This window comes from Passer domesticus, chromosome Z, assembly GCF_036417665.1.
Source record: "Passer domesticus isolate bPasDom1 chromosome Z, bPasDom1.hap1, whole genome shotgun sequence".
Taxonomy (NCBI): domain Eukaryota; kingdom Metazoa; phylum Chordata; class Aves; order Passeriformes; family Passeridae; genus Passer; species Passer domesticus.
The window spans coordinates 30,254,580-30,267,178 of NC_087512.1; the positions used below are offsets into that span (position 1 = coordinate 30,254,580).

The 12,599-nt window shown below is 34.5% G+C and overlaps 1 protein-coding gene across 27 annotated transcripts in view; it reads right to left on the reverse strand.

The window, feature by feature from the left end:
* The window catches only part of PTPRD (protein tyrosine phosphatase receptor type D), a 1,155,490-nt gene that overhangs the window by 64,999 nt on the left and 1,077,892 nt on the right, over positions 1–12,599 (reverse strand). For 14 of the 27 annotated variants that reach the window (XM_064404736.1, XM_064404735.1, XM_064404734.1 and 11 more), the window contains 2 exons: positions 9,409–9,528; positions 7,247–7,344 (listed from right to left, as the gene is read on the reverse strand). In XM_064404736.1, the coding sequence (XP_064260806.1) occupies positions 7,247–7,344; positions 9,409–9,528 (218 nt within the window). The remainder of the gene's footprint in view (positions 1–7,246; positions 7,345–9,408; positions 9,529–12,599) is intronic. The other 13 variants (XM_064404739.1, XM_064404737.1, XM_064404740.1 and 10 more) reach the window with 1 other exon arrangement.

Genomic DNA, 12,599 nt, shown 5'->3' on the forward strand with positions numbered 1-12,599 from the left:
AAAATTCCTCTGCTATACGATGTACCTTCTCACTCATTGTGCAGTTTTCTTTACACCACTTAAACAAGCGGCAAATGGTCCTTGATGTGAGTCTTCCAGGACTAGATCCTGGTTCAGCACTGAGAAAGGACAGACTATGACAAAATGTCACTCCTCCTGGTGTGAGCTGACATGTGCCTGCCTGCTCTAGAATGCTGCTCTTCTAAGGGTCACTACAGCAGCAAATTAGAAGCCAGCAGTTTTAGGTTTCTGCTGAATGTGAGGATTGATATATATACTGCACAGCTTTCACAAGGAAGGGGAGGGAAGCATGTCCTGTAAAGCATTTTCAAGCACTGTTAGGTGCACTGTTTGTGGCTTGAATTAAATCACCAATGAACACTGCCTCATAGAGAAACCTAGGACCAGGTAGGCAAAGTAAAATGAAAAAGAAAAAATGGAGAGCCTGTCAACACAGACTCAGAACAACTGGCCAAGGTACACAGCTATGCAGAGAAATTAACAGTTTGATCCTCTTTTACCTCTGTCAGCAACTGTGAGGAGAATTTCATACTACAGCTGATGAATCTATAATAGAGTGCTATTGTATTATACAGGAGACTTGCAAATAGAATGAGATTTACATACTGCATTACCAAAATGTGAATGCTAGATGCATGAACATTAATTCATGATCATGGCAATCTGTCAACTGAAATTATGCTTTTTTAATTAAGACAGAGACTTTCCCATTACACTGCAAAGGCATAATATTCAAGAATATGGGGGGAAACCTCCTTTTGAGGTTCAGACCTCAAAATAAGTCTTAGCTATATGGCTATGGTTCTTTTGAACTCATATATGAGTTTTCATCCTGGTCCTAAATACAGTTAAAAATGCACATGATTCATTCTATGTTAATTGTCAAAGGGAAGAGACCTAACTGTTCAAGAGTAACAAGAAATACAAAGAGCTTTTTTCCAGAAGCTTTTTAAAATTTCTCTCAAGAAAAAAAAAGGCATTTTCTTCACAGTATAAAGCTAATATTTCTATCACTAAATGAAATTATGCAAAACTTGATTCCAGTGGAATCAAACAAGCTATGTAAGCATACAACTGAAGAAAATTTAAAGAGGAAAATAAGCATTATTTGAAAACATCCTTGAAGGAGATTCTTTATTTCAAAAAGCTATTTTTGAAATAATATTTTGAAAGCTAGTTTTTAAAAATTAGTCATTTTGGTTTGTATTTCTTTACCACCAGTTTAAACATAACCTACCTACAATTAACATAGACTGACCATGATATCATAACCATGGGTGGAATGGAAATAATTTTGTGTTGAAAACTGGGGATTGCAGTCAACTTCAGGTGGAAAATAAATATCAGGAGGAGATGAATACCTGAATAATGAAAAATACTTGCTTTGTTTAAATATTTTTGTGATTAAAGCATCCTGCTGGTTTGTTTTACATAGTGTATGAAATGCAGCAGGTCTTATAAACTAAACTTTATAATTGTCTCACATGAGACACTATGCTACTTTTCATGCTTTTAAAGCGCTGTCCATATTTTTTACTTCAAGGAAAGAGTAAAGGAGTTAAATTCTTAATGGATTTTTCTCTATAAGCCCCTAAAATTATTGCAAATTAATATTTCTAAAGAGCTCCTGTAAAACTCACTTTTATCTAGAACGATCTAGTTAGTTTGTCTTCAAATATTTTTTCTTGCTTCAAGAACACTACTTTTCTCTTTCTAGACATATTACTCCTATTTCAGGCAAAATAAAACTGATATTTATCACAGTATAGAATCATTGAATTATTAATGGAAAATAGCTCCAAGATCATTGAATCCAACCTTTGACTGACCACCAGCACTCCAACCATAGCACTAAATGTCACACCCAGCTGTTTCTTGAACACTTTGAGTCATGGCGAATCCACCACCTCCCTCCGTTCCAATGCTTTCAGCAAAAAATTCCTTCTGGCGTCCAAGCTGAATCTCCTCTGGCACAGCTTGAGGCCATTTCCTGCTGTCCTGTCACTTGTTGCTCGGGAGAAGAGGACAAACTCCACCTGGCTAAAGCCTCCTTTCAGGCAGATATTTGACTAACTAAATTGTGTTTGTGAAATTCCTTGGCAATGAATGAATGGCAAAAAACCCATTCAGTATGAGGCAAAACCACTGCATCCTAATATGTAATACCAGCTTTTATTTATTTGATTAATTATATAAGCATAAACAAATGCTGCTATCCCATTGAAGCGTTCACAGCACAATGTAAGGAGATAATACCCCACTCTAAATCTTGACTAGTAGGATTTCAAATTCCTACACTATGTCTTTAAAGTTCTTTACTTTAACTATACTGCTGGCTTGGATACTACCCTTGGTGGAGCTAAGCACCAAACAACCTAGGTGAATGCAAGTATATGTGCTATTAATAAGACAACTTTTCATCATTAATTGACTACACTAATTGTTTCTCAATAAATGGAGCACATCCTATGAAAGTAAAGTTAGAAAATCCCAATAAATAATGTTTGTAATATTAGAAGGAGGAAAAAGAACAAAAGCGTTTTTGCTGGGAAAAGAATTGATTTTTCCACATGACTCACTTTTACCTACAATGATATAAGAGTTAAGTGCTGCTGTTTCTTTGATAGAGATTAATTCAGTGGTTTGTCTGTTCTTCCTGACTTCTAAAATGTATTATATTGATAATAAGTTTTATATGTGGTTCTATTATACAATATTTACTGTGTTTTTGTATCCAGTGTTTATGCTGTTGCAGCTTGAGATACAAAAAAGAAAAATATAACATACTCAGTAAACTGTGTTCCCCCCACAAATTTAATCAACTGATTCTGAAAAGCTACAAAAAAAAAAAAGTCAAATTGCATCTTCATGTTTTCCAATACTCAATTGTAAGTAGCAAAAGACTGGCTGCAATTTACAGAAAGAAACCTAATGAGAGAAAACATTAAATTATGTACAACTTCTTGTAACATTTGTTAACCAGTGCATGTATAGACATTCACAGTAAATCTTGCAGAGTCTGATAGTGTAAATTTTGTGTTGTAGTGACAGATTCTCATGCAAATATAGTATGAATCTGAATCCGCTTCCTTAAGTATTAAAAGTATTATGTTTGTACTATGTACTATGTTCTAAACCTCAAAAAAGAAATGTTAAATTATTACAAGTCTCAGGACTGCTTTGGAGGATTATATTTTCTGTTATGCCTTATTGGAGGAAATTACCTTACAAATATATCACAAAATAGGCAGAACATTACTAGTTTTATTCAGTTTATCTCCACGACCACTTTTTATTTTTAAATTCTGAAGTCTCAGATAAGAGAGAGATACAATATAAAGGTCAGTATCTTATAAACATAGATTTTTGCTTAGCAGCTGTCAAGCCCATATGGACCTTTATATTACATGAAAATACCACTGAAATTGCCAAAGTCAGCAAAAGCTTCCCAATAATCAGCTGGGGTCAATCCTGCCTTTAAATTAGAGTACAGAAAATAACTGTGTGACATTAGTGATATGATATTTGATATTAGCAGAGTAAATCAACATTTTGTTTAGGCTTGGGGATTGTGAGCTAACAAAAATTAATGAAGGATTATGAAAAATTTATTTTGAACCAGAAATTAACCTGTTTGAGGAGTCATAGCACTATCTCGTGTTAACACTACAGAACCACTTTATGCAACACGTGATTGTAAATCTATATGAATCTTGACACAGTAATAATCCTTGTGGCTTGGCCCCTGTTGTCCCATAAAAGATGGTATTCAAGGTAAATTTGTGACAGAAGTACAATGGAAGAACTCTCTACTGTTCTGCTGTAAGAGCTGGGATAGGAGATGCCCTGAAGAAGACATTACAGAATAGTTTCTGAGAACTTGTAGAAGTAGGAACTTGTCCAGTTGAACTTGTAGAAGTTGAACTTGTCCAGCAGTGTAGAACAGCTTCCAGTTATATGTTTTCTAAGGCTCTAACTGAGCCTTAGAAAACATATAACTAGAAGCTGTTCTACACTGGTGAATACACTGTTTGGAAGAGACAGGGAGGTTTGTCCTTCTGAGGAGAAAGTGGAAAGAGGAAAGAAGCTTATTCTTCCAAAAGGAATAAACCCAACTTGTATTGACTTTTGATCAGAAATTCAGATCAAAAGTAAGTGGATGGAACATGATCAAGGATGGAAGGGAAACAAGTAATAAGGCATTTCTTAGAAAATGAAAAGATGTGTTTGTGTAGTGAAACCAGTAATTCTTTCGAAGTGGCAACTGAAGTAGGTTGTGCTAAAAAAAATAAATTAAACATCCTTTTGAAATGGAGCTAACCTCCTGATAGAAGGAAGAGAAGTCAGAGACTATCAGAAAACCACCAACATATATTTTTATGGTATCACAAAGTTATCACTTACTACAGTAAGTGATACATACAATCAATACATCTTTGAAGAATTTCACCCACGCAATGCAAACAATTCCATAAAAAATAAAAGAAAATAATTGACTGCCAGCGAGGAAAGGGCCTTATTAAAAAAAAAAAAAAAAAAAAAAACAAACCAAAAAGACAAACCAAAATCAGCAGTGGTAATTGATGAAAACTCTTTGCTTCCGTAAACAGCAATTAATTGGAGGATTTTGCTGGTATCAGTAAAGGTCAGTCGTTTTGTACTGCATGTTACACCTTGAATTTTTGAATACGAGAAGTATCTCTTTTTCCTTCTGTCTCACCAGCTCTAGTGTTATCTGAAGTGATAATGACTGAACTGTTACCATCTGTACCTCTTTCTGCCTTGCAATCAGATTTAAAAAGATTGTTTAAGCAATATTAGCGAGAGCTGCTGCTGAAGTAGAAGGTCCCGATCGCTGACCACAATATACCCGCCACTTCCCATTGCTGGCACTAGAGCTTAAGCAGACATGTGGTGAGCTAGTTCGGGGAACTGATCCAATTGAAAGCAGCAAAGAAAAATAAAACAATTAGTTTTCAGCTGAATCTATTTCCTGAGACAATCCTTGAACAGCTGCACATCTGCTAGTGCCAGGACTGGCACAAGAGAGACAACAGGAATGCACAGCCAAGACACAGAGATGACTTACACTGATCATCAGACTGCAGCTTTAGCCCACTGCCTAGCCTAGACCATGAAACCAAACAGCAGTGCTTCTCACTAATTCTATTTCAAAATGGATGAATCTTGGACTAGATGGAAATGAAGTGGTATCTCTAAAGCTGTAATTTCAAAGATAAATGTTGAACCTTCTTGGGCATAGCAATATGAATGAAGCTTGATGTTGACCCACACAGTTGCCCATATTCTAATCTTGAATGTCTGACCATTCTGCTCCAGATGGCATGTTTTGTAAAGATTAAAAAAAAAAAATAAAAATTAAAAAAATTTAAAAAAAAGGAGGAAAAACGCCCAAACAAATAACAAATGAAGAGAAGAATGTGAAAGTTGTCCTGTTTACACAGACAAGAGAAACATCTGCAGGGTCAGAAGATATTAAGAATTAAACAATTTAATGTATCTTTCAATATTGGCTATAAATTATTAAAATACACTCTCAAAATGATTTCAATTATCTATGTAAGAAAGAGGTAATACAAAACACCAAAACTTTTAATTTCTATTACAGCATAAGAAAACCATGTCACATCCCCACCATCTTCAAGATGTAGTGCAGCTGAATTGTTTATTTGTATAGAAATTATACTGTATTATATGACTTGTAAATGGTTTGGGATTTTCAACACAGAAAAAACAATTAATTTGCCCATAGTACAACAGGAAATGGCTTTAAAATTTGTACCAAATGTTATCTTTTATTATGGTGAACATTCTGCGACATAAAATTCCCTGACCGATTATTTATATGCTGCAATCTTCATACTTAAGAATGTAGAGTTTACACATAGAAAAATGAGAAGATTTTCCCACATTTTTTATGTGACAGCAACGATAAACAGCAACCCAAGCTGTTCTTCAACAAATTTATTTCCAGGAATTGTTGAAACTGTATTTTCTTTTTAATTTCTAATGAGATTATTTCTTAAAGTGGTCTTAAGGACTTTCTGAATACTACATTCAATTAAAAAACAAGCAATCTTTATCATAGTACTTAGTATAAATTTTTAACATCGTCTGTCAAGACTTTTAAAATACAATGGAAATATACAGGGCTTCCACATACCCTGCAGTAACATGTTACTATGAAACTAAAATGTGAAAGTAATCTTGAGTGTTTTATATTGCTCTGCCAGTGTCCATACAAACCTTCAAATGCCACTAATGTGCAGTCCCTGAAAAATAAGAGCAACTCAGGCTTTTACTCCACCGTGCTGAAAAAGTGTTGGAGGATTTTAAGTAAGGATTAGTGACACAACAGACCATAAAGAAAATACTGTGTTGGTGATCCCTCTGGGGGCTGTTAAACCTTGGATCACGACATGATCACCTATACCTGATCTTCTTTCATCAGTAAAGCACTTCTTTACTGAAGGTCCAGTGTATGCTTGATCTAGGTATTTTTGACATGGACAATATTTTGGCATTAAATAACAGGCTTTATAATTTATCAGGCTTAATGGATGGCTCCCTATGTCTCTTTAGCCACAGATTACTGACCTGAGAGGCTGTTGCCCTCCACTATAGCAATACCTGTATACTCCAGGGGTTACTGACATGCTGGCTGGTAAATGATCACTGTCTTCAGTTACATTCTCTCATGCTCTTCTAGACCACCATCCACAATTTATCAAAGTGGTATTGTTGACAGGAGGAAAACACAAATGTCCTGAAACTGCTACACTAGAAGAGACAACAAGCACTTGCAAACCCTTTTATCTCATGTAAAAAAAATTAAAGCAGTGGACTGAACGTTCTTTGGAGCTTTTTCTGTATGTGTCCTGTCAACATAACACAGGTGATTTTTAAAATAATCTGAGGATCTTTAACGGAAAGATATATGTCTATGTATATTAAAATAGGTCTATGCTGTATCATTCACACATTACTTCAATATGTGTCCATGGAATCTGCGTGACATGTATCCTTATAAAAAGAGAACAGGATTTTATGAGCAAAGGAGCCATCCCACCCTTGTAGTCATTTTACACCACTTTTTTGTCATGGTTTTAATATCATACAAACTGGCACCACATCAGAGAGAAGTCTTGGGAAACAGCAAGCATGACATTTAAAATTTGAATGGTAAAGAATAGGGTAAAATTACCTCATATTCCTGTGAGAACTTCAAGTTGTCATTTGCTTTCAATCTTTCAATGTGATCTGCAAGTTCCAAGATAGGTATTGGGGGATGACTGGCCATACCTGTTGAAAAAGAAAGAAGAACAAAATTTAAAGTAAACTACAGTGATGGCATTGCTCAAAACTTTAGAAAATGCAGTAGTTAGAATGTCTATAAATGTGTAAGTAGTAAAGATGTCATATGTGAGAGAAGCAGGCAAATAGTTTGGTTACTCAAAGCAGGACATGCTCTGCATAGATGAGCTCTGAAGCCAAATTAAAAGAAGTCACCAAATGTATTCCCAAAGCTAACATTCTTAGTGTAGAGGAAAGAGCTACTGTCAGATGAGTCAATGAGTTTAGCTAGGCATGGAAAAATGAAACAGTTAGACCTGATGTTGACCTCTGCTTTGAGTAATGACTCTTAATGTAATTTCAAACTCCTTCTACTGCAATGCATGAAATTAAAACTCTGTTGAATTAGATGAGGAAATGTGAACTGAGAAACAGACACTGAAAAAGCTCTAAAGGGGAAACAATAGTATTTTGACAGAAAACAAAGTGACTAATGCATAATCAAGAAAAACAAACTTGAATAATGAAGGTTACCAAGGCAACCAGACACCTGAATCTGCAAAGGAAATGGTAAAAAAAAAGAAACCTAAACCAACATAAAACTAACTTAAAAAATAAAACATACAATAATGAAATGGAAAGACTGAATAATAATGATAATAATTAATAATAATAATAATAACAATAATAATAATGCATCAAAGTATAGAAGACTGTGTACTCTAAATTAGAAATACTTAAGTATTTTACACAATTCTGAGTGACTGACATGCAGCTATGAATGACTAGAAAAACATGCATCACTGATTTAAGACAACAGTCACTGAAGACAACATTGGACGTAAGACAATTAGAAGTTCAAAAATGTTTTCACTAGTAGCAGATTGTAGAGGCAGGGGTTGTACATTTTGGCTGGACTCACATGCTGACTGCACTAGTACCTTAATATATGCTTAATCTGAAATCCCATTTTTCAACCCCTAAAAGTACCTACAATCTACTTCAGGTGTAAACATCTTTGTCCACAGATGAAGATACTAAGTGAAAAAAAGAGCTTGGAATTGGAAGTACAGATGGGTGTATAAGGGGATACAGAGACAGCAAGGCAAAAAAAAAAGGCAAACCAAAAAACAGAAAAGATGTGGGGTCAACTAGAACAATCTGCCAGCTTAAGATTTGACAGGCAAAATTTTGTAAACATATTTATTTCAAGCTATCAGTCTTCATAAGCTTTCTCCAAAATGCTTACATTCTTCTCTTCATACTTTAGACTATCACACCTAAAATGAAAGTGAGGTTTCAACAGCTTAGGGAAGAAATCAGAGCTGGCAAGAAAAAGTTAAGCTAGTGAACCCCAGGATCTCTTGAAATTACGAAGGGAAAACACTGATGACTCAAGGGGGCTCAAGCTGGAAGGCATGTTGCACAATGCAGTTTGCTTTGTCACCGTGACTTTCAAGAGCATGCCTAAGACAGTTGACTAGCATTTCCTTTAAACATAGCTGAAAATGACCATGTGGCTACAACACAGTCGCACTACAGCATGTGCTTTAATTCTTTTAATTCTTCTAATTTTGTTTTTAATTCCTGTTTTGTTTTGGATTCTTTGACATTTTAAGTATCATAATAGACTCCAAAATAATGTCCAGCAGCACTGGCCCTAATTCTTCTGACCCTATATATATATGTTTTAGGGAATCTTCATAGCACATCTGTGATGGTAAGGCATTAAAGCAAGTTGTCAGTCAAACAACAAAGCAGAATATTCAGATCAGTGGGGAGATTCCTTAAAAATTTAAATTAAAAAAATTAGTCTCTAAGTACTAATTTATTTGCTGCAGCTCTGCTTCTCTCCCATTTTGTTACAGATTTTACTTAGGACTTGGCTACTCTCAAAATGAGATCAGTCATCTAATAATTAGACGGATTGATCCAGATCAAGCACCCCTATGGAAAATATGTGGGTGAAAAGGCACAAGAGAACTCTAGATTGATCCAGAAATGGAGGTGGACTGATGTACATCTAAAACAGTGCTTGAACAGAGAAAATAATAGAGACAAAGATGTTTAGACCTTTTCGAGCGAATCGTGGGAGAGAGTTATTATCATATAAGGACTGAGTGGTAGTTTGGCTAGAGAGGGAGGACACAGAGCCAATCAGGGAGGCGTAGGGGACTGAATTACTGCTCAAAGCTGTAAAAAGTAAAAGCCAATCGGAAATGGGAAACAAATTAGTAACAGCAGTAGACCATCAAAATCAATCATCTTGCACATACAAGCACTTCAGACATGCACAAAACAGCATCTGGTAACTCAACTAAGATATTTAAAGGTGCAGTTACCCTACTGCAAATATAAAGGTCATAAACCCAGGGAGTATGAGACTCACTCATCACACAATGAACCTGACTAAATCAACAGCATCATGAAACAAATCATAATAATTAACTTACTGTGAAGGAATATTTTTATAAAGATGCTGAACAACCATTCTTTTTTTGAATTTTTTTAATATGCTTCTCTATATGACACTTGACATTTCCAAGGGGAGATTTCACTTTAAACATTTTATGCAAGTAAGAAATTTGAAGGTAAATTTTTCTAAGGCAAAAAGAGGAACTAACAACTTCAGAAACTGACAAATTTTAACTGCATTTAAACCCTTCCTCTACTTCTCATTTTCAACAATTACACTTTGAATAACTTTCCTCAAATAATATTTGGCAGTTAACTTACAAAGTAATTGCATTTGTTCTATTTAAATACTTTAAATACACAAAATGGGCTTATTTTTAAAAAGAACTGCTGGAGGGCTTTTGTTATGTAATCATAACAGAATATGCTATGAATAAACATCCTAAGATGTCATCACACCTCATGCAAAAGCATGAGGCTTCAACTCAGCAGGTGTAGAACTTGACTCAAAAGATCCCAGTTAAAATACAGCTGAACTCACTTCTTTTTGTGGTTACAAATAAGAAAATACACTTATTTGATGACACACTCCCACACCAATCAACATATGTCATGACAACACAAAAACTTAAAGACAAAATACAGCTAAATTACAACAGGTCCTGTGACATGCTAAAAAGTCAAAAGAAACACCATGCTGAAACATGCTTTCAAATTCTCTTTTAAATATGGTATCTCTTTTTTTTTTTTTTTAATAAAAAAAGAGATAAAAACACCTGAAAACTCGAAGAAAAGAAAACCCCCAAAACCACTGCATGCAAAACACAGTTGAAATTGAACCCATAAAAAATTTTTATTTCCAGATTTGGTAGAAGATTGCCAAATGTAATTGATCTTATGCAACCTAGTAGTAATACCTTTACATTAATTAAATAACAATGTATGGTTTGATTACACTGTAGAATTATCCTCTGGTTAATCTGTGATAAATACATGACTAAGGAACATGAAATACTATTTCTGCCACAATTTCAAGGAAAAAACTAAGAGAGCAAGGTCAGAAATCATCTGCATATTAACATACATTAAACCTGTTAATAATATTCTTTTATCACAGCTAATCAAGTGGGTGTTTTAGGCTTGTCATTAGTGCATTAAATTAGGATTTTGTTTGTTGTCAGGGTTTTATGATAAAGCCTTTTAGAAACATTTATGACACATACATTTATTTACCAGTTTGGAACGGTAGGTTCACATACCCATAATAAACAAGAACAAAGTTAGAAATTAAAGAGCAAATCTGCTAGTATACAGACTATAGTCTATATGAAGTGAAAATGTGACACATAATTGTCACAGAAATTTCTTTAGGAAATGAGCGGTACTTTAGGTCCACAATGAATTAATTGTCTGTGACTTTACAAACATCTAATTTTTATTTAATAATGTACAGAACAGTCTTTTACATACCAGTCTAAGTTGATTAAGATATCCCTTTATAGAAAATGGATGTAATAAATTACAGTGGTTGTGGAGACTTATTCTTATCCAAAAGACAGAAAAAAATACCTACTTTAAATTCTGACATGGAAAATGGAAAAAACTGAGGATGACCATTATTCAGTAGGAATTCAGCATTCATGAAAATTTATCAAGAATGCCTTTAGTACATGAAAATTATTGTTACTTTAAAATTTCATTTTCACAGAGCCAGAGCTAGGCCAGAGCATGAAATTACAAAGACAAATTTAACAGACAATCTCTAGAGAAATATATAATTCTGCAACAGCTATTCTAAAATAATTGCAAATGCATATATAATATTGCAAAATTATGCCACTTTTATTCCAGAATATTTTATGTTATTCAAAACTTGATCAGTTATTCTGGAATGAAAACATTTTATCTTTTTTCTGCAACAAAGACTGAGCTTTAACAAAGAGCACTGGGGTCTCCACAACCTCACGGCAGAAGCACCACCTCTGAGTGACGAGTAAAAGTCACCTATAGTGAGAATAGGGGAAACCTAGTTTTCAGAGCCTGATCTAAAAATGTCAAATACAACAATATGTCACAAAAACTATGGTCTAAAATCCAGGGGAAAAAAGGGATAACTCTTGTGAAGAGAAGACTTTTCAACTTTATCTATAAGCAGATTCTGGGTTCCTCCAGGTTTCAAACCAAAATGGGATATCAGAGAAGTGCTGTTTGCATCAGAAGCTGTACCTCTCTTAGGTGCTTAAATCCTCCATATGAGACATGTGCATAAGAAGAGCTATATGTACTATGGCTCACTGTGACAAAGCATTTTAGTCTGTTTTTGCCATGGAGACAAAGCACAGTGCTTCATTCAACATAGTCATGATTCTCAAAAACAGATGTTGAGTGGATAAACTGCACAAAAAAATTTCTGCTGTCATGCAAAGCAGGTAACGAAATCCAGACATCGCTTTTTCCACCATTTTTTTTGTTTGCACCCTTTTCCTCTGAAAATATTTTATGCTTCTTCGTTTTTATCATGGAAATAAGTTTGTGGAAATTCCTTAGCAACTCAGGGAATAAGTGAGCACTTATCTAATTAAAAAAAAAGTCTTTAACTTAGAGCTGTAATAACTCTATTTATTTATCTTGTATTTAAAAGCATCTTATTTAGTTCATGAGATATAATGAGATAATTGTTTAATTGGCAACCAATTAAAAAAATTACTTATAAGTGTGACACATTTTATAGTTAAATGAGGATAAAAAAAATCAGTCACTTTTGAGGCATGACTCAATTTATTTCTCTGGCTGACTGGCAGATTGAAGTCTGCCTGAGCCTTGGATCTCTCAGAACCCACTCAACTTAA